At 37.7% G+C, this 23,464-nt stretch overlaps 1 protein-coding gene across 10 annotated transcripts in view; it reads right to left on the bottom strand.

The window, feature by feature from the left end:
- Window positions 1–23,464, bottom strand: part of NEBL (nebulette) — a 410,603-nt gene that overhangs the window by 74,873 nt on the left and 312,266 nt on the right. For 8 of the 10 annotated variants that reach the window (XM_039523592.1, XM_039523598.1, XM_039523591.1 and 5 more), the window contains 4 exons: window positions 22,905–23,015; window positions 15,472–15,582; window positions 6,756–6,857; window positions 5,461–5,562 (listed from right to left, as the gene is read on the bottom strand). The exons of the other annotated variants lie outside the window; for them this stretch is intronic. In XM_039523592.1, the coding sequence (XP_039379526.1) occupies window positions 5,461–5,562; window positions 6,756–6,857; window positions 15,472–15,582; window positions 22,905–23,015 (426 nt within the window). The remainder of the gene's footprint in view (window positions 1–5,460; window positions 5,563–6,755; window positions 6,858–15,471; window positions 15,583–22,904; window positions 23,016–23,464) is intronic. 10 annotated transcript variants of the gene reach the window in all.

Here is a 23,464-nt window from a genome sequence, read left to right as displayed (position 1 = left end):
AATTAATTTAAAGAAAATATGTGGGATTGGCAACCTAATTGTTGCTCAAGAATGAGCAGACTTAGCAGGTCTTTCATATAACAACATCCCTGAAGATCCCACTGGCATCAAATGAAGCTTAGATAAACAATTTTCTCACTAGCCTTGCACAAACGCTGTAAAAGTCAGTATTGCAGCTGGACAGAAGAGCGTCTTTTGAAGCTCCACAGAAACATTCCAAAATCAAATCTGCAGTTCAAAGCTGTTCAGACAGAGTGTTCAGTTTCATGAGTGGATGACATCACCCACTGTTCAGATTTACGAAGAACTTACAAAAAACGTTCAGCCACTGGGATCCCAGAACATACCAGCATAAACAGCAGACACTTGCAGCAAAAGCATTTCCTCATGATTACACAAAAAGATACCAAGAAAATGAAAAACTTGTTAGAGCATAGAGTAGGTAAGCATAGAGCATGTAAGCATAGAGTTAAATTAAATGTTTAGCTTATCGGGAAAAGTCAGTTCCTCCGACTACTAACTGAGTTTAGGCTAAGAAAGAAAGAGAAAAAAATCTTAGGGCTTCTATTCATGATTTAAACATCCCAGTAATATAGTATTATGTCTACTGATATACCAATATAAAGTATATTTTACACAAAATCCTAGCTCTAATCATTTCCCCTCTAAAATAATTAACATCAAATTGATCTGGTGTAAAATACAAATTAATATTCAAAAGAGTTTATTACCATAAACCAATTATTATACATCATAATGGAAGTATTTAATATTGAATTTTATCAGTGGATTATTTAAAGCTAATTTTAGATAGAATTGAGGAGATTGATCACACTGCACCGTAAGCGGGGGTGAAGGGTGGTATTATCTAGCTTGCTGGGGGAAGGCATACATATCGCTTTAAGGATGGGGGAGGATAGAGAAGCATGGATGCTGCTGCAGAAGCAAAGCGGGTCAGTGTGGCGATGCTGACTCATCCCCAGGGACCAGAAGGGAAGGGAGCTGGTAAAGGGCAAGCCCAGCAGGAGAAGCCCTTCTTTCCCCAGCCACCCACTGTCCCAGTCTTGGAAGTGGCAAAATACCAGGTTTGGTCAGTACCGGCTGTGGACACTATGCTGGTTGCTCCTTTCCTGAGGGGCTGGAAGGAATTTCTCTCTTACCACCAGATTGGCCAAGGAGGACTGGAGGCTTCTCCACCTTCTCAACAGTAGATTCAGGGGGGCTTTGTTAGGGTGAGTAGCGAATGGGAGTTAAGATTATGATGTCACAACTCATTATGTAAGTGTGGGGCGGACGTCCAATGCAGGTATCTGGTACAGAGGGGATACAATGACCAGATAAATGGCTTGATAAATGATTTAAAGGAGGTATTTGTTAAAGGAGTGGAATGGGCGGTGGGGAGGAGGGGAGTTTAAGGTGCTTATGATTGGTATGGAAGGGATCCAACCCCCCCTCCTTTATAGCCTACCTTGACCCTCATTTGAGGGGGGATGGTAAGGTTCCAGCAACGGCTTGGCTGGGAACCAGGATGGAATGGGGCGGGGCTAATGGAAGCGTCTGGGTAGACATTGAAACGATCATATAGTTAACTGCACTGCACACTTTAATCTGCCAGGTAGTCCCAGAGATCTAATAATAAAGTTGTGGCCTAATTAACCATACCAAGTGTCTCCTTTCTTTCTTCTGGTATAGCCAGACAAAAACATAACCTCACTATATCAGGATAGAGATTATAATTATAAAATAAAGAATATTCTAAAATATAACATTTGCCTTGTAATAATAATAAGAAAACAGATACTAAAGCTTCATTTGTTCACAGGGTCCTATTACGTTTCTGCTTGTCATGCTGATTAAACAGTAAGAGAGGGAAAGATGGTGCTGTGGGTAAATTCACTAATCCAGTGACACTACCATTTTGCTATTGAGTGTCACATGATTTATTTCTTTTTTAAAATACCATGATTTGGCACAGTCTTGAATGTCAGTCAAACACTATCTTCTTCACTCTGTTCAGCTACCATGCCCTTGTTTCCTTTTTCCCTTGGTTACACCCACACCACCTGACCTCTCCTTGCTCTTCTTGTCTGTACTCATTGCCCACATATATACCACACTAAAACACATCATCTTCTTCCTGTCCTACTTTCACCCGTGTCACCAATGCTCACAATTACATCATGAGTCTTGGAATATTTGATATTTTTCTTGAAGCCTCAGCTCCTGAAGTAATGTGATTACCTGAGAATCTCAGCTTTCATTTGGAAAAAAAAAAAGTTTATAGCCCTCCTGGCTGCTATAGTGTGGCATATATATACATACCCTCCACCATACATGTGACATAAAAGTGCACACATGCTACCTTCCCATCCTCTTCTACAGTGAGAGTGCATTCCTCAGCTGGCTCATCTGATTTACAATAAGGACAAGCGCCAATGTGTGCTAGGATGTTTCAGCTGCTCCTCTGCTCTAGTATGTGCTAATGAAATGTACATTGCACACCATTGGTTCACCATTGCATAGGGTTACCAATTTTGGTGGGGAGTATTGCTGGAGGTTTCATCACATGATATAATCCTTAATTAAAGAGTAATCTTTAATTCCTAGAGACTCCAGGACAATCCTGGAGGCCTGGCAACCCTGCCATTGTAGGAAGATCACAAGTGGAATTTAACTTCCATCATAGTTCCTAATAGTCATGTGACTGCATCACAAAGCCTTCAGTTTAGTATGATTAACAGTTTCTGTTCAAGAGAGAATCCCAAGAATAAGAAAGGAGAGATGGAAGTGCATTGAATTTGGGATCTGCATAGTGAAACTTGCTGAGCATCAGCCTAGGCTATAACCAATACTGTTTTATTACTGTGATGGTTACTAACAATCACAGAGATTGTGCCAATATTGAACACTAAGTTAAGGTCATGAAATACTTTCCAAGATAAAATGCTATTTTCATATGCTCATCGGTTTTCTAATCAGTCACTTTGGGGTGACATTTGCCATGCATAGTCTTTGTTCAAAGATGAAATTCAACCATTTCTTGGGATTATAGTTATGTGAAAAATCCCATATTTCTTTTGAGTAACAAAAACTAGCCATGCTTTCTTCTCTGGTTTTGTTGTTGCTCTCTCTTTGTTTTAAGCATGGCTGCATCAAAAGGAGCTTGAAGTTTGAAAGCTGAAACCTGCTACAGATGCAGCTGTCACAGGGAAGTGCAGTATCCCTGTGTAGCAGGGTGCTTACCCTGCTCCTGCCCTGAAGGGCTTAAAACAGCACTGGGGGAAGGCTGTGGCTGGGAGCTACTAAGATGGGCTGATTGGGAGGTGGCTGCAGCTGGGCCATGCCCCAATCAGGCCCAGCTGGCCCCTATAAGAGGCTGTAAGCCAGGAGCCCAAATAGTCTCTCTCTGTTTGTAGAGGGAGATGGGCCTGGCTGCAGGGAGCTAGACACAGGGTACCTGAGTGAAACAGGGCTGGGGACAGGCTGAGGAGCTCTAGCCTGGAAAGCCTCACGCTGCGGCCTAGCAGAAGGCCAATGGGTACTAGGGGGTTGCAGGGGGCAGCCCAGGGGTAGGCCAAGGCAGCAGGTCCAAACCCAACCTTGCCAGTGATGAGTAGGCTGATACTGCAGTCTGCCCCAGGGTGTGGGGCTAGACAATGACTAGCAGTAGCCCTATACTGAGGTAAGGTGGGGATAGAGGGTGGGGGTTTCCCAGGGAGGGGAGACCCTGAGAGAAAGGGGTTACTGCCAGGGGGCAGCACCCCATGTAAAAGGGCATCGTGCCCAGGGAGGGACATGGGGGGCCAGAGGACAGGCAGATCACCAGCCTGCAGAGGGCGCTCCGGAGCTGGAACCGAGCTAATTCCCAGAACAGACCAGCAGGAGGTGCTGCAGGGGTGAGTCCGCACGTCTACACCCTGTTTATGTCCTGGCATTTCCCTGCTGGATTTATAAAAGTGTTTTTGTCCCATTGTTTTTGTCCCTCTTGCAGTTTGAAGATCTGCTGGCCAGCTAAGCTGGTGAAATTGATGACAGGCTGACTGGTCATGTGAACCCGGAAAGCCATCCCACTACAGGACTGTCTACATGTACACAACCCACCCAGACTTTCCAGTGAGCTCCCTCACACAGAAAGTGAAGGCACAAGAAGTGCACATTTTCAAAAATCATTCATGATTAATTTAACAACCAACATTTTCTCTGATTCCCAGCACTGATACAGAGACCTAAACAGCTTAGCAAATGTTCCTTTCTATAGAGTGAATGGGAGAGCGCAAGCTGCTTCCAGAGCAGTGAGTGATAACATGCAGTCAAGTACCAGGAATCTATTAAACAAGCCTTCCCAGTCAGCAATTAGCATTTAATAAATTACAAAGTGGAAGAAAGAAATCTTATTGGAAAACAAAATCCATTTTGAGTTTCAAGGTTGATCTTGACAAAGCAAGTAAAAATTGTTTTAAAAAACATTATAGCTTTTGAGTAACAGTGTTTCTTTAAGAAAAAGGGCAACTTCCCATGAAATTTCTTATTGCTCAGCGGATATCTGTGGGCAATATTTAGTCCTACCAAAAGACTAAAACCAAACACAGTACTTTTTCAGCATATAAATTTAGATTAGAAGGAACTGTTCTACTCATGGCTTTTTAATTCTAGAGAAGACTGATACCACCTAGTCAAATCAAGGGACGTTATGCTCACCTACACAAGGCAGAATTTGCCCCTTGATTTGGAAAATGTTTTGAGTGCAGACTGATTGGATTACTAGTGATGGATATACCATAGGGCGCTAAAGAATTTGTTAAAAGAATGGCTCAGCATGTTGAAAATGTTTGTTTCTGAATGGGAGTGAACCGCAGCAGTAAAGAATTCTAAAAGAGAACAGAAGGTAGAGCCATAGGGCCCAAAATTCTGTGTCTTGTAATCAAATAAAATAATATGAACTAAAGTAACTCCTCCAATTTTGATTCTTTCATTTTCTTGATTTTAATGAATAACAGAAACTAAAGATTTTTTTTATACTGAGGACCGCATTCTGACTCTTTATTCACAATGGCGAACAGTTGCACACACAAAAAGTCAATTACTTCATGGGATTAATCACGGAGTAAGGTACCATGCAAAGTGAGTAAGGATAGCAGAATCTAGCCACAAATTAGAGGGAGTTAATATTTCTGAAATCCTAGAAACTCTGTATAAAATAGCTCAACACCAATTCCACAGCAGACAAATTGTAATTGAGCCAAATGGTGCATTGTATTTTTGTCTAAAACTTGTATCTATTGTTTTCTAAGTATCTTAAATTTACCAGTTACTGCAGTTCAGTGTGAAATAGTTTTGGAAACATTCTCTTCTGATTTTCATGCAATTACAGATAATCTTTTAAAAACTAAATATGTGATTATGTTACTAGGAATGAGGTATCTGAATGAAGTCATTGTAGAATGATTGACACAATCTTACTTGGCTTAAAAGTTTAGAAACTTCCTTAGCATGCTCAAAATCTGGTCTTCCAAGTACAGCAGTCTCCTTATTCATTTCTCCTCTTTGTTTCTTATATTCAGCCTTTAAAAAAAGAAATGAATACTAATTACAATTAAACTGTATTTGCTTCTGTTTTATCAAAGGAAATGTAAGCATTATAGTTAACAAAACATAAAGTATCATTAAGTGACCTGATCTGACAGTAGTCTCACTAATGCTCTAATCAACTCTGAAAAGAAGGCCTTCCCAGGCTTTATCTCTTCTAAAAATGGAAATTTATTTTATTTGAAACACAATGAACTTCACTCACAAGACTCAAGTTTAACAAAATACAGAGCCTAAGCCTGAGAAATAGTGATCTCCCACTGTTCCCAGTAAAGGCAGAGTGAGTTAAAGTGGATCAGCGTTTCTCAAGATCTGGTCCAGAGTTTACATAAGATTATTTTTAGAGGCTGAAAATAGTTTTAGAACAAGACTAGGCTGTGAGAGTGCCAGCCTCTTTCAAATAAAGGATCAAATACCACTCGCAGTTATAGCAGTGCAATCCCTTTAAAGTTAATGGAATTGTACTGGTGTAACAGATGGACTTTGGCCCACAGGGTGGATGTTACATGATATTTCTAGCTGAACAAACTCTCCTGCAGATGCACTGCACATTCTTTCTAAAATGTATTGGAAACGGAACATGCAGATGAACCCACAAAAGATTCTTTGTGACACCTCAAACTATGTCCACTGGCTAAATTAGGATTTTACACTATGAAGGCAGTATAACTCTGGCAGTAGGTATAATACCAAACAATTGACTAGAACAAAAACATGTCCCAAAGTTATTCAAAACCACGGTGAAGATTTTCAGAAGAGATTAGTGATTTTGGGTGCTCAACTTGAGACACCTTAAATGGGCCTGGATTTTAGAAAGTACTTAGCACACACCCTCTGAAAATCAGGCCCCTTTAAGGTGTATCAAATTGGTCAGCTAAAAATTAAGAAACGAAAATCTCTAGTCACCTTTGAAAATCTTGGCTTTACAGTCTCCTGGATACTTTAATTTTTCTACAATAAAAAAATGAAACTGTATTGCATACTATTACAGTAGCAGCCGCAGCATGCTAGGTAGTGTCCCAACATGTAGGAAGACACAGGTGGCTAAATATAAATGTGGGTGTCTAAGTTTGAACACTGTAGCCAGAATTCTTTACACTTTGACAGAAGATGGAATGAATAAAATAGTAAGTTTTAAAACTGACAGAAAGAGTTACTGAAGATCATACATTGCTTATTATCTTTGTTATCTTGCTTGCCATCTTTATGTCTGGCCTGTTCAGCACTTCAGTGTATCTGTGTGTATCTTGCACATCTTTCCTATATGACACCTGTCAAACAAAAGACAGTTGTGTTTAAAAAACAGAGTTAGAGTTTATAAATCATATTTAAATGACTTATCAACTCAGCTACCAAAAGCAATAAACCTCCAGATAAAATCATGTATTCCACCCCAGTCCTACTTGACAGGGATTATTTATGCAGTGTTGTTGTAGCCATGCTGGTCCCAGGATACTAGAGACACAAGGTGGGTGAGGCAATATCTTTTATTAGATCAACTTCCGTTGGTGAAAGAGAGAAGCTTTTGAGCTTACATGGAGCTCTTCAGAAGAAGCAGCAGCAGCTCTGTGAGCTTGTCTCTCTCACCAACAGAAGTTGGTCCAATAAAAGATATTACCTCACCCACCTTGTCTCTCTAGGGATCATTTAGTAAGACCCACACACAGGTTAACAGGATAAAGAAAAAAATTCAGAAATATACAATATAATGTTAGCATAAAAATGGTTTTGTTTAAAAGACTAGAATAAAGTGCTAGCATTGCAAAGAACCAAATGATTTTGTTAAAAGGCACAAGCATTTCAGAAAAATTCCAACAGTGAAAGGAATAGGTCTTTTCATATGACCAAACCTTGTCCTATACCCCCCTGTGCTGCACAGAGTTCCACAGTCTAGTAGACCTGTACTGTACTGTACAGGAACTGAAATAACTCTCTCAGCTGCAGCATTGTAGTTGGTATTTTATTAAATGCTCCTCCTGTCATACATGATACCAGAGATCCCTGGGGAGCCACTAAGTTGAGGTGACATCTTCTTTCGTGTTTCAGCATGAGATGTTCAGGGCAGAAAATTCTTGACTGAGGAAAAAGCCAGGGATATAATGAATAGGCTAGGAGGGCCTTAGCCTGAAGGCCAAGCATGAGCAGGATATGTCCAAAGATTCTCCTTTAAATGAGATAATCAGGGCATGTAGGGAAACTGCACAGACCTCTGAAATATTGCAAAGTCCCAAGACCTCAAGTTATAGTTTTCTTTTCCCTGGACCTTCTCTCTCCCTTGTAGAAGTACACGTGCCAACACAAGCCAATTTTCATGAGTTGTTTTGTTGAACCATTCTGCATGATCAAGAAAACTTCTCTCGATACTTCAAAGCTTCAATCCAATCAAAACCTCATGTTGAAGTTGGAGAGCAGAGAATAAAATCTGGCATTGCATCAATGCATCAGCATCATTTCTGTATTACTGCAGGGTCTTTTAGAATTTCTTCTGTTGCTTAAGACATTAAAATATATTTCAGTATTATATTTCAGCACCATATGCGCCTTTGAGATTCCCTCAGCTTGAGACTTTAGCTATCACAAATCTATAGGTAAAATGCCTATTTTCAAATGTTATATTTTAGTCTGTGCATAATTTTAACAAATTCAGCTGGTTGGTCAGCGTTCACAAACTGTGTCTGTCAACCATTACAGTTTGTAGAAAGAATGCATAAAAAAAGCAAATATATCTATCCATTTTTTTGCAAATAGTTTTAAAGTATTTTTAAGCCAACCAGAAAGTATGGTAAGTTTGCACCCATATGGTGTCAGCCTAGCAGACAAGCTAAGCAGGCTTCAATCTGCTGGCAGTTTGCCCACAAATAAGATCTTAGCATTTTTAACCCACAAAGAGTGACCTGGTACAATCAACAGCTAAACTCAGGTAAAATGCTATCATAATCATCACCCACCTTTAAAACTAACATTTCGTGTTTGCTACCAGTTTGTCAAAACAACTAAAAAGTGTTTTTGTTTTGTTTTTTAAAGAAAACTAGATGTACATACAAGCACTTGCATTGCAGAGCTTTACATGGATTCAGCTAATTATATGCTGTTCATCCTAATGACCACATGAGGTGAGGTGAACACCACAAAGGCAGCAGGGACAGGTTTTTGAATAGAGCCCTATCATCCATGTAAATTGCAAATTAAAGGCCAGCATATGTGCTCAAAACAGACATTAGGATTGAAGTGACTGGTAAATTCAAATAAGGGAAAATCAGTGCACCACACACCATGGTGGTGGAAGTGGTGGAAGCTTGGGCACTTCTTGTGCCTAAATGACATGGTCATATACAGCATGATATAATGGATTATGGCTAGTTTCAGGATGAAGGAGGGGAAAAAATCAGACAGTGACAATCCTGTATATTTCACCATTTCCAATGATATTTGATGTAAGACCTATTGCAATCACTTCCCTTGAGTGAATTATTATTCTTCCTGCACCTACACCAGAATACCTATTACTTATGTCTGAGGGAAAGTCATCAAACATTTTACAAATGTCTGCAATATATATTTGCTCCATTCTGAAGCTTGTCATACTCCAGTGAGAATAAAAATGTTATGCAGCAGAACGGTAGTTTGTCAGAGATAGGCCAAAGGAAGAAAAAATATGTTTCCCATTTCCTGAATAACCTCAGTCCCTGGATGCTGACCCTTCCCCACTGGGACAATGTGCTGGCCTCTGTTACACAGCTGTTATTTTGCTCCGTCAAGTGAAATGTTTTTTTATTTTTTATTTTTTTATATAATGCTATGTTATAACAGTAAAATGAAAGTTATTCTGCTAGAGAAGAGGAACGAATGCATCAGCGAGTAATGCACCACCTGAATGTGCACAATCATGGGTTGGGGGGACAGAGCATGGGAAGTGAAAGGAAAAAAAGAGGGAAGAGGAAAAGCAAATAATGTAGAAAAAGAAACAAAGAAAAGAGAAACTTGTTACAAAAGAAGAAAAGCAATGGAAAAGGAAATGGAGGAAATACCGACTGTGTAGGAAAGGGAAAGACAGAGGTTCAGCTCATTGGGGCAGGGACCATCTTTTACTGTGTTCAGTCTCATGTAAAGAGATAGCACCCAGTCAGGATTAGAATCATAATGCAAATATTAAATACAAAGACTGTCAAAGGGGTAACAATCTCTTCAGATCAATGTCACAGGTAGCACAAGAACTACTGTCTGTCTCTCACTGTGACTGGCCATGTACGATGTGTCGATCCAAACTTATTTTTGTATAGAACTCTGCGGCTGAGACTCCTGCAGCTTTTAGCAGCAGTGAGAAGGGTAAGCAGAGAGTTAACAGAAGATTAATGAGGAGTGTGAGGGTAAAAAAGAAATAGAGATGAGAGGGGAAAATCTGCATTTATTTCATCTTTGCACAGTTATTATGGGCATGTTAAAATATTTCTCACCAATACACACATACTCTTGTTAGCTTTATATTGTTTTATTAATTTTAAACTATCATTTTATAAAATTGCTGTAAAAAGTGGCTTCATCCACTGAATATTTTTAAAGAAACATGTAGTGAACTGACTGCTAATCTGAATTTAAAGTCTTTTTGCCTCTCCAGATTTATCTAAATAGTCTGAATTGCTTGCAAAGCACAGAAAATATTCAGCCCTAGCTCATAATTAGTTGATTAATTTTATAGGTCCGGCTCATGTAAATAGGCACAGGTCCACTAAAGTCTAATTAGAAGCACCCATTTTACACTAGCTGAGGATCTGTCTTACAGTTCTTACAGTCTACATCTTTGAGATGATTTAGCTTTGATTTTGTAACTGGCACTTGCATTATGGTTACTATTCATTAGGGAAGGCAACTTAAACAGGTTGCCATGTAGGATGCAGAGTTGTTGGCTGACAATCAGCTGATTAATTTTTCATATTACATTTAGAGTTCAGTAAAAGAGGCCAAGTATTAAAGGATTCAGATGCCTTTCTGCAGTTATTTATCATGTCCCCCTCCCTGGCCCATGTTCAAAATGGAATTTTAGGAAGTGTGTGAACCACTATTGCTACCTCTGATATACACATTCAAAAGTCAATAAGACTTGTGCACACATAGGACTTGTGCAGATATGTGCACACATATCTGAGGGCAGAATTTGACCCTTAGTCTTAAAGTGAACTAATCATTTTGGTACTTTGAAATGGCCCATAACGCTACTTTAATGACCCTAATGGCTCTCCATCTGAGCCCCTTGACTCTGCACTATAGTGCTGTCACTCTGGAGTCCATCTGCACAAGGGAAATGACTAGCTGCTGAAAACCATTGTCAACAACAGCTTTCTGTGGTCCCCCCTCAAATGGTGTTGAAAACTGGTTCCCTGCTTGTGTAGATGAAACAAAAATATTTCTGGACCATTACAAACTGACACCATCATCCTGTCTGGTAATGGGGCTGAAAACTATTTGGTCCCATTTACACTAGCAGTAAAACCATTTTCAACACTAGTTGGGTGGGGGTGGTCTGGGGGAGCTGCTGTTGACAACCACTGTCAACTGAAAGTTAGACAGCTCTGGGTACTTTTCCTAATATATACGCAGCATAGTATGCCAATGGATCCATAGCTTTAATGCGACCTTCAGCAGAGAAAAAACAAGAATCCTGCCACACAGTAATTTCCAAAATGGTGGTGGACAAATGATGGTGTTTAAAAATGCTCTTAATTTTTATTCTTATGATCAGGTATCAAAGGACATGTAATTTCTATCCTGGAAATTATTTTTGTAGACAGTGTACGCACTTGCATTTTAAAAGATAAAAATACATTCCTATGTGTTAACATGCTTTTCTGAAAATTGTGCATTTTAATTGGTCAGTGGGGATGTTAAAAACTCTGACTTCATTTGGACAGCATAAATCCTGCATACATTCCAGGAGTTTTCCAAACTGGTAACTATCACTTTAAAGACAACATTGCTTAGTGGGATAAGCATGGAACCAGCTGTCAAGAGACCTGGGCTCTAGTCTCAACTCTGCCATCTACTTCGTGTGGCCCTGGGAAAGGCTGTCTCAGATTCCTTATTTGTAAAATGTGTATAATGACATTTCTGTATTTCACAATGGGATGCTGTAAAGATTAATTAACATTGTAAAAACAAACTGAATAGGTAAACCTCTGTATAAGTGCTAAGTATTATTTTGATATACAGACTGTACAATGATAGAGCCCTATAAATGCATTCAGTAGATTAGATTATGAGTCCACAAACTTTTCATAATATTAACTATGTCTTCATAGATTGTCTGAGGATCACCTCTTCCTTCAGTTGTAACTGCCCCGCCACCCACCCATCTTACCAGTTGCATCTTATTGCCCTATGGCAACTACAGTTACCTAACCGGAACAAGGATTTTCTTCTTTTTTGAAAAAGTTAATTGTGTTGTCTTCTTCTGCTTTTCATTTCTTCTCTCCTTCCCATCTGTTCAGTTTTTCTCAACTTGAAACAGGGAGACCCTGCACCATGTGACCAACCAGATCACTACAGACCACCAGCAAAAACTACGGTCCAGGGTTTGGAAAATTTTGGATTAGATAAAAGGATAGAACTACACACAATCATAATGTATATACAGGATGGACTGGCATTCTCTCGCCAAATTGCATGGCATTTGTGTGTTGAAGTCAGACTGTTAATGTCATTTCACACAAATTTGCATGTAATAGAAACACAATTTATAGAGAAATACTCTGCGTTAAACAAACATACTTTCATTCCAACACTGAACAGTGCTTAGAATAATATCGCAAGCATATTTCCTACAGCTAAAAATGTCTGTTATACTTTGGAGAGTGATTTTCTTTGGTAGAAGTACTAAAAAGGTGAAAATGTTTCGCTTTACAGATGATCACATTGTTCAGGAGATTTTACAGTATTTCTCTATTATGCAGCTTCAACCCACACTTGAGCAGGGTGTTAATGTTATTCAAAGTGGTGTGAAGGCCTACAGCACATCACAGTTTCAAATTGTCAGCACAAATGTATTGTAAGTGGAATCCAATCTTCATTTTTAAAGGAAATTGCACATTTCACACAGTTGAGTATAAATGTCAGTCTTATTTTAAAACTGAGTAAATAGTCTTAAACACATCCTAATCCTATTAGATGTAAACCCTGCATGTAAAGGTTGAATTGAGTTGGCAGACCATTGTAAGTAAACATACATTCTACTCCCTCAGGTATACTGTACTGAGTGGTGGATAAAAGAGCTTTGTCTTCCTATTCCTGCAAGAATTTCCCTCTAACATCGCACTCTCCTCAAAGCAACGATTCTACAAACACCCTAAGTTCCAAGAGACAGATGCTTCATATTTGGAATCCTTAATATGTCCATTAACAAACTTCCATATTCAGAGCTGAACGTGAAGCTTCATGTGGTTCTTAATTAAACCTTTATTCACAAAATGAGAAATCCCCAAGCAAATATTCAGCACGGTGTCCAAGTAATTACACACAGTAGGTGTGTAACAATAACTGGTGTTACATACCCGATTTTTCACTGGCAATAAAAATATATCTCCACCACATCTTAGCTCTGTATTAGCAAATGAGAAAAAAACAGTGAACTGGATGCAACAAGCTGGTTTATTAGTTTGTTCAGGCTGAATTCCCCCCACATACACATTTTCCATTATTTTTAATATTCTGTTAAACAGTATCATAACAAAACATCTTTCTCCTCTGTGTTTGTTCTCCTTTATTTAACAAACTTTCTATTGTGCTGTGTTTATAGCGCCAATGGAGACAGCACGACTGCTTTTTATTTACTTCCCCATCTGCACACTGCCCTCATTAACGCTGTTAACAGGAGTATGCACAGCTGTGGGAACAAAGGGGGGCTGTTCTGGACTGTGGATTTACAAATTATAATTAAAATTCAAAGAATAGTCAAGTACAGATGATGATAGTTTTTGACCCTAAAGCCCCTCTCCTGTACTTCTCCTCAACTCCTCACATATCATGGGTCCCATCTCTTTTCCCACTCTTGTTTCTTTCCCTAGCGGCAATAAAACCCTCACACATCCCCAATGCTCCTTTCACCATTCTTACTGAGGACTGGAAAGAACCCCCATCCCCATGGCCAGAGAGCTTTATGCTGCAAGTTCATTTCCAGAGCCACAGGCATCTTCTCTCAAGCTATGTCCCCCACTTCATACCCTCTCTTCATCTGACATCCTGATGATTTCCAAAAGCAAGAGAAGGCACAGCTTGGCAGGTTGCAAGCAAGAGGGAAAAGCATGGCGAGTTGTGAGTTACTCTTGGGAGTTGCAGCTCACACATATGTTCCAGCAGTAGAAATCCTTCCTCTTCCCAGCATAATGCCCCCCTGAAATCTCCCAACAGCTTCTTACTTGCTGACCAGCGCTCAAGGTTTTAAACATCTGGGAATTAGCCTAAGGGTTGTGTTACATTTTGAAGCAGATAGCGTTAATTTAAGCTATTGTTAAAATGCCAGCACAAATATATAAAAAGGGCCATTCAAAGTTAAGGCCTTAACTTAATTTTTCCTAAGGTATGTAACAAACATATTCATAGATTCCATGGCCAGAAGGAACCATTGTGATCATCTAATCTGACCTGTATATCACAGGCCCTACAACTTCCCCATAATAATTCCTAGAGCAGATCTTTTAAAAAAGCATGACAGCTTTGTTTTAAAAGCAGAAAGGGCATAATACCTCATGCTGACCTGACATGACTCCAGTACCTAGGCACAACAGACCAACTTAGCCTTACCTTTAAATGTCCTTACTTTTTGGTTTATCTCGTCATTTTTACATTCCCTTAAAGGGACCTAATTATTCTAGTCAAATTTTGCCTAAAATTCAGGTTTGGTATAAATAAAGCTTTTGCAAAATCTAATACCAACAGAATTTTGTCCTTGAAATTGTTTTTTGTATTTATGTTTTTCAATCAAAATAAATATTTCTCTAGCATTTGCAACAACAAAAAAGCAGCGTCAAACTAGTATATGAGAACATGAAACTGAAACCAAGTTTACACAGTCACAAACTTAAATAAGATGTTTTATTTTATTATCTACGCTGAGAGAAATGTAAAAAGCTAACAAAGCATCTATAAAATGTATTAGATTTTTAAACAACTCTTCCATAAATGTATTTGTATAACAGCAATGGAAACTTATTTTTGAAAAAATTATGGGACAAATTCTACTCCTTAGTGACTCCAATGTAGTCCACTGAAAAATCAATACTTTTTCCATTTATTACCCTGTTGCAAAACTGCACCCACATGTCCATATTCTGCAAATATGCTCAAGAATTGTTCAACTGAACTCTTTAGGATTACTCCTGTGAATATGTGCATAAGTGTTCACAGGATCAGGACAAAAATATTTTTTTTCTACCCACTCTAAAAACAACAAAACTTTCACAGAGGTGTATGAAAATTGACACTCAAAGACGTTGAAGCCATTCTGTGTTTTGCATAAACAGTTATATGCTGTTTTAAAGTATAAAATATGCAAATATAAATTCAGGGAACTTTTCTTTAAAACAAATTTAAAAACTAATGGCATAATAGATAACTCCTCTATCATCTAGCATAAAAATAGGTCCTTAAAAATCCTTTGATGCTTAACCTACACACATGCACACACACAGAGGTTATGCTCCTAGTGATTTTTAAATACTATTTTTACTTTACTTTGCATATTTTATGTAAAAATAGATAGATAGATAGATTGATAGATTTTGAAAGCTAAATAAAACCACATGGAACACTGAAATATAACATGAACATTTTATATAGAATAAACAGACACGACCACTACTGAAACAATGTAATAAATTAAGAGAAAAGAGTACTTACATTACTCTGGTGTTTATTGACTTCCATAGCATGCTTAACATCTGGGGGCGCCATCATATGTGCATAATCTGATGTCCCTTTTTCAGTATCATGTTTCTGTTTGTAGAGTACCTTAACAAGCAATATAGATAAAGACAGATATAATAGCAGGTATCATTTTAAAAGGATAATACTTAAATTTACTAATCACTATTTTGAAGAAAAATGACACTAGCTTGAATTTATGAACTAGTTTGCTTAATTTTGTAGTAGAAATTAAGCCAAAACAAGCAATCCTACAGCTTCCATAGTAGTGCATGTGTTTATATATATACACACCCACCAAACATGTGAAAAGCTTACATTATACTTATCATTAACATAAACTTTTATGCTTACATTTAGAAAATGTACCAGGTTTTGATGCCTGAAGAGGAAACAAGCATCAAAGAGATGTGTTTTCAAACAGCTCTCTGGAGCAAGCATTAAAATAATCCATGAGAAAACAGCAAATACTAAAACAATAAGGTTGAAAGTTGATCAGGAGAAGGATGATTTGAAACTAAAATCCTCAATACAAAGAAGATAATACCCTAACATTCTTGAGAAAATAGCACCTGGTAGAACACTGCCTGGACTATTTAAATATATGATATTGGAAATCTGTGGAAATATCCTATCTTGGCTGTTTACAAGGCACCAGGATTCTATAGGAGAGCCACAGATCAAGCACCCAAGGGGATATAAAGGACCCACACTGGCTATATAGTGTAACAAGAAGATCCACAGATCAAAGATAAATGTGAAAAGTAGATTTTTTGTAATATTACTATATTAATGCAAATCCAAAACATGGAAAACATGAAATGTGCCATATTTCTATAGGATGTAAAACCAAAGATGGCTTTGTACTTAGAAAACAACAAGAAAGAAACAGGTAAAATTTATAGCAAAACGAAAATCTGAACCACTATCTTGTTATATTGTCTATTACATTTTGCGGCGGCAAAGCAAGTAGCCCCTAACAAAACTATAGTAGCACTCTACTTTTGTAATCTGCTATCAAAAGGTATAAAATATGCTATACAGATTACAGAAATATTTTCTCTCTACCCCTCCCTCACAGGGAGTCACTTTCATGATGTTTCCAACTCTAGAAGTATGAAAAATAAGTCCCAAGATTGCTTCCAAAATAGGATCATCCACTTTGTACCATCCACTTTGCTGGTTCAACATTTAATTTTTTATACTGAAATGTTGGTTGTAGCTCCAAAGCTACCAATGTGAGGAACTGTATGTTAATTGCACTAAAGCATCCAGTCATTTTTGTGAAAACAAAGCTTTTTCAGTAGCTCAGTGGAAGTGTATTTGGCTTGCAACTCGACAGCTGTGTTCTTTATAATCTCCTTTCTCAGTGTTCTCCATTTAACTTAATTACGTAATAATGTAATATTTTATTTTGCAAGGTGTAGAATCACAGAATTATTTTTCATTGGAACAAGTCAAAAGTTCATCTAATGTAATCTACCCACCCGGAGTGCAAAGAGATCATATATCCATAAGCTATTTCCCATAATATGGATAATCAAGTTTGGAAGATTACTAGAAATGGCAATTTCACCAATATTCTTGGAAACATGTTATTTATCTACAGTAAGTTATCTTGTGTTTATAAATTTCTTCTTATTTTATATACATTTTCTATGCTGTGGCATATTAGTATTTATTTTTAAACATTAGTATATAGCACAATAAATGTGCTGTACATAAGAATGGCCTTACTGGGTCAGACCAAAGGTGCATCCAGCCCAGTATCCTGTCTGCCAACAGTGGCCAAAGCCAGGTGCCCCAGAGGGAGTGAACCTAACATGTAATGGTCAAGTGATCTCTCTCCTGCCATCCATCTCCACCCTCTGACAAACAGAGACTAGGGACACCATTCCTTTACCCATCCTGGCTAATAGCCCTTAATGGACTTAACCTCCATGAATTTATCTAGTTCTATTTTAAACCCTGTTATAGCCCTATTCTTCACAACCTCCTCAGGCAAGGAGTTCCACAGGTTGACTGTGCGCTGTGTAAAGAAGAACTTCCTTTTATTTGTTTTAAACCTGCTGCCCATTAATTTCATTTGGTGGCCCCTGGTTCTTATATTATGGGAACAAGTAAATAACTTTTCTTTATTCACTTTCTCCACACCACTCATGATTTTATATACCTCTGTCATCTCCCCCCTTAGTCTCCTCTTTTCCAACCTGAAAAGTCCTAGCCTCTTTAATCTCTCCTCATATGGGACCCGTTCCAAACCCCTAATCATTTTAGTTGCCCTTCTCTGAAGATGTGGGTGTATCATGGATTTATATAAGGGCAATAAGATATTCTCCGTCTTATTCTCTATCCCCTTTTTAATGATTCCTAACATCGTGTTTGCTTTTTTGACTGCCACTGCGCACTGCATGGACATCTTCAGAGAACTAGCCACAGAAAGATTAAGTCCTTCAAACAGCCTTAACTCTGCTCTATGCAATAACAATACATTATGATGAATGCATTTTAGTGTTTGTGCCAGAGATTAAACTGATTTGTATGGATAAAATAAGTCTTAGCTCTCTCTCCTCCCCAACCATGGTGTCAATATAGGACAGAGTCAAGATTGTTTTGGTACCTTGACTATGCACTTCCATACTTAACATATTTAGTTTTCTTTCAAGTTTAACCTTAACTCTGAATTTCCTGAGTTACTAATGCTTGTTTTTGTATAATTACAACATTTTAAAATAATTTTACCTTTACATTTATCATTAAGTTACTGATATGAACCCTCAACCTTAACTCCAATTTAATCTAGTGTTATTGGTTTTGGTTTTTTGTTGTTGTTGGGTTTTCTGTTTTCGATCTAGGAATATATAAAAAATGTGCATGCAGTAGTAGAGAAAATGGCATGTAATATGTACATGAAATAATTATGTTACCAGATATGCTTTTGAATACAGAATTATAACTAATAGCCAGCTGGGCTATTAATATTTGCTGCTTTTCAAGCAGAGAGGAAATTATGGACATAACATACTTCACCATAACAAAAGCATTAGGAATCATACGTGACAGTTTAACGTTGTGTAATATGGGTACCAATCATAAAATTGAAGGGTAACTTTTACAAACTTGTATGCTAGTTTTGGTCTCAATAAATTACATTACAATAGTGCAGTAAAGCTAAAGAAACCACTTACAGTACATCTTAAAGTAACAGGAGGGCTCTGTTTATTAGAAAGAAATTAAGTCAATGATCTATGACTCTCCTGGAAGTCGAACATGGGACTTAAGATTCACTTGATTCATCATCATCATCAAAAACAAGCAGAAAATATTGTTAAACATACATATATATTAACTGCTTCAGATGCTGTAACAACTGCTCAAAAGAAGAAAATTAAACTGTCTGCTGACATGCTCTAATCTTCAATTTGCTTTGGATAAGGAATAACCAGAGCAATTTTTTCTCATGGTAGAAACAAAGTGATGGAATGTGTACAATCTTTTATGATGTTCCTTACATAATTTCCTTCCTCGCGCCATTTGAAATGCTTTATCTGTGTGTGGTACCTTCTTAAAATAATGTTGGGGGGCCTCAGAATTGTTTTTCAGAGTTGAAAAAGACAAGGCACAAAACTAGAGTTCATTGGGAATTTTCCAGTGGAAAATGCCATTTTTGTAAAATCAAAATGTTCTGTGGGAAAATTCCATTTTGCTAGAAAATGTCTATTTTTCCAATGGGAAAGTCAAAATGATGGCTCCCTGGTTGCTCGCCTGGAAGGCTCATCTCAATTCCACTTTCTGCCTGTAGGGAGAAAGTAATATTAATAAGAACCTTCTAGATGGACAGCCAACAAGCCAAAACATTCTGTTTCATCTCCCCCCAAATGAAAATTTTCTGGAAATCCCTTCCCATTAAAATTTCGCATTTTTTACTTTTTTTTCCAATTCAGGAAGGAAAAGTTTTCAAAAATTCTACAATTTTGCAAGAATGGATTTCCATTCTCCAGGTATTGAGAAACAAAGAGTAAAAAGGGTTATTATAAAAGCTAACAAAGCTGGTCACATTTGTGCCTTCACTGTACATCACACAGGGAAGCAAAAGTATAAATACAGCCAAAACTGAACAGCAAGCACAGGAAGCATAGCAGAACATATAATCATGCCCTCTCTTGAGTATGGTAGAACCTTCTACATATAAATATTATGTGGCTGGAACTCTACAGGGTGAAATCTGGCCCCACTAAAGTCAATAGGAGTTTTGTCAGTGACTTCAGTTGAGCCAGGCTTTCCCCCACAGAGTTCAGGGGAAGGTGATTATAGGTGGGGAGTGGCCTCTCTAGGTGCCACTGTCCTGTCTGAAACCAAGGAATCTTCCATGCAACTTCCCCAAGTAGTCTCTGGCCCACTCAAAATGCTGGACAAATGATCCTAATTATCACTGGCAGCGTTTAAATTGTGTAAAATTTATAATCAACCCCCTGTCATGGTCCAACAATCATCTCCTTCAGAAAGAGAGCATGGATTTTCTGCCCTGTTTGTAATAGTCCTTCCACAAGACAAATGGTAGCACAACAGCCAGTGAACCCTCCCTCCCATTCTCCATCTTAGATTGTCCCTTGAAGAAAATGACAGCCTACTAAACTATAACCCCACTGATGGAGGAGCAGCAAATATCATCCTACCATCACTGAACTGAAGCTTAAAATCTTTGTATTTGCTTCCTAGATATCACAGTGATAGACATAATATAGATTAGATTTGGATACTGTAAAGAAGATTTTCCAGGAAAGAATCCCTCAGTAGTTCCTTCAAAGCAATTTTAAATTCAGCTCTGTAGCAAAGTAACCACCCACCTCCTCTTCCCCTTTTGGGGATAATGTCTTGAAAACTCTGAGTTGAAACTTTATTTAAATTATTTTACCACCTTCTCAAGTTTTTCTATAGGATGGGTTGATTTACACCACAAGTTGGAAAAATGTATCAGAAGTCTTTGACTTTACGGTCTGTTATGATTTATAATGTGTGTACACTTAAAAGGGGATGTTATAAACTTCAAAGGAAGCACTGGTGATATAGCATGGCACCTACTGTATTGCATATCTATTTATTTAGGAATATTGGGTGGCTGGGCAAAATCTTCAATAAATGTCATCTGAAAAGGGCAGCCCTATTCATTTTTTAGTGATTTTTTTTCCTGACTCAAATGTTTTTATTTTTAGTCTCAGATCTTTTCCTTAACATCACTGGTGTGTAAGAGAACATGATTTCATACATGAAATATGAAAACATAATTACTGTACAATATTCTCATTTGGAATGGATCCAGGAGCAAGTTCCATGGCAAACTAATTAACTGATGCTTTATAAATCAAACCAAGTGTTTTAAAAGCATTATACAATTTTGTTACTTTATCACTATTACAATCTATAATTTATTTCAACTGCTACTATAATCAGAGAGACAAGGTGAGTGAGGTAATATCTTCTGTGTAAGCTCAAAGGCTTGTCTTTCTCACCAACAGAAGTCGGACCAATAAAAGATATTATCTCACCCACCTTGTGTCTCTAATATCCTGGGATCAACATGACTACAACAACACTACTTGGTCTTATAATCAATCATGTTATAATGACATGTCATGGTGATGTCATTTTAGTTACTGGTCTGAATTAACTTACTGCACTAAGTATTCTGTTTCAAACTACTAGAGGTAAAATATAATTCGCATTAATACATTTGCTTATTACAGGCATGACTGATATATTGTCACCATTGTGGAGTTTTCAATGCTGACTTGATAATTAAGTTTACAAAGCAAAACCTATTTTCTCCATCTAATTTCAGATTTCAGTGTTTCCTTTTACTATGAACATTTTCTTTTATTTGCAAAAGGAATGGTTACAGTCTTTAAAGTACTTCCATAGAACATCAGCATGTTTAATGATTGACTTATTGTATGTAATATGGAATAGGCAGTGTGGTTTTGCTTCATAGACTCATAGAATCTCAGGGTTGGAAGAGACCTCAGGAGGTCATCTAGTTCAACCCCCTGTTCAAAGCAGGATCAACACCAACTAAATCATCCCAGCCAGGGCTTTGTCAAGCCGGGCCTTAAAAACCTCTAAGGAAGGAGATTCCACCACCTCCCTAGGTAACCCATTCCAGTGCTGCACCACCCTCCTAGTGAAATAGTGTTTCCTAATATCCAACCTAGACCTCCCCCACTGCAACTTGAGACCATTGCTTCTTGTTCTGTCATCTGCCATCACTGAGAACAGCCGAGCTCCTTCCTCTTTGGAACCTGCCTTCAGGTAGTTGAAGGCTGCATCATGTTTCATATGCTTTTTGCTTTTGCTGGTCTAGTAGGTCTCTAAAGAGTCTCAAAAACATGTTTAAGATAGAAAGGGGGTGGGGGAGAAGAAATACCTAAATTGTGCAAATACCTGGTGGGTAGACAATATTAGTTCAACATATCCATTTAATGCAGTGGTTCTCAAACTTTTTTACTGGTGACCTCTTTCACATAGCAAGCCTCTGAGTGTGATGCCCCCTTATAAATTAAAAACTCTTTTTAATATATTTAACACCATTATAAATGCTGGAGGAAAAATGGGGTTTGGGGTGGAGGCTGACAGCTCATGACCCCCCATGTAATAACCTCACAACCCCCTGAGGGGTCCCAACCCCCAGTTTGAGAACCCCTGATTTAATGCATGAGTTCAAAACCAACTTCTTGCTATTTAGACTTGTGGAATTCCATCAAGAAAAATGTGTGGCTTTCTACCCTCAATGACACAACTGGACAGGAGAAAGCACTAAAAATATACTGCAGGAAACAATTGAGCTTTGGCAAAAAAAAATATATGGAGTAAATAATGAAGTCAGGCCTTCTATCTCAAACTGGTAGGAATCTGATGAATAACACTGAAAATGTATAGCCTAATTTTCAAAAGTGCCAAACATTCGCAATTTCAACTGAAATCAATAGGAGCTGTGGGTTCTCAGCACCTCTGAAAATCAGACCACTATATGTTTAGGCTGTGAGTTTATCAGCAAGTAGTTACAATGCCAATATGACACTTGGATCATGCAGATTGTAACATAATTTTGATTTGTCTTCTTTTACATACATTATGCAGAAGCATCTTATGAAATAATTAATGTATGCACTGATGAATGACTTATTGATTTTTCAAATGCTATTTACTAAACATAATGAGCCAGATCTTCAGCTGGTGTAAAATGCAGTACCGCCATTAAAGTCAATGGAGCTATGCCAATATACACTAGCTGAGAAATGGACCCTGTGAATCATATATGTAATAAAATATCTGTTTAAAGTTACTGGGGTTAGTAGTGTTCTGTTGCATAATTAATCTGTAAAATCTAAAAATAATTGTTTTTTAAACTTTACCTTGCTCTGAAGCTGTGTAACTTCTCTTGCAAACACACTGTCAATTGTGGCTGGCATCTGCTTATACAGAGAATTGGAAAGGTCTTTTTTAGCAGATCCTTTGTACTTTGCCTAGAAAGAAAAAAAAGAAAAAAATGCAGAAATTATTTCAAAGAGAATCACATAGTAACTAAACAAATCATTTTGTTTTACTTTGAAATAAAACAGTACAAAAGAACATTTTACTGGAAAAGATCTAGATAAGTCTTATAGAGTAATTTAAGAATACACATTATTTTCAAATCACTTTATATTTCAGATTAGTGGCTATAATCCATGAATCACTGTAATGTACTTGATAGTTAAATTGAAGGAAGCCTTGAATGAGGCAAGCAAGGTCAGCAAAAAAAATCTGTCACTTACTATTCACTTCTTGATCCAAAAAGCAAAATTATCTACATATTTTCAGTTTTCTGGAGTTTTGCACATTGTGTTCAGTGGAAAAACAAACAATGGAACACTGAGACACTCAATAAGAGGCAGTAACTAATTTTTATTGGCGAATACAAGAATATGAAGAC

The sequence above is a fragment of the Mauremys reevesii genome, linkage group 2, assembly GCF_016161935.1.
Source record: "Mauremys reevesii isolate NIE-2019 linkage group 2, ASM1616193v1, whole genome shotgun sequence".
Taxonomy (NCBI): Eukaryota; Metazoa; Chordata; order Testudines; family Geoemydidae; genus Mauremys; species Mauremys reevesii.
This window is presented reverse-complemented; position numbering and strand designations above follow the sequence as displayed.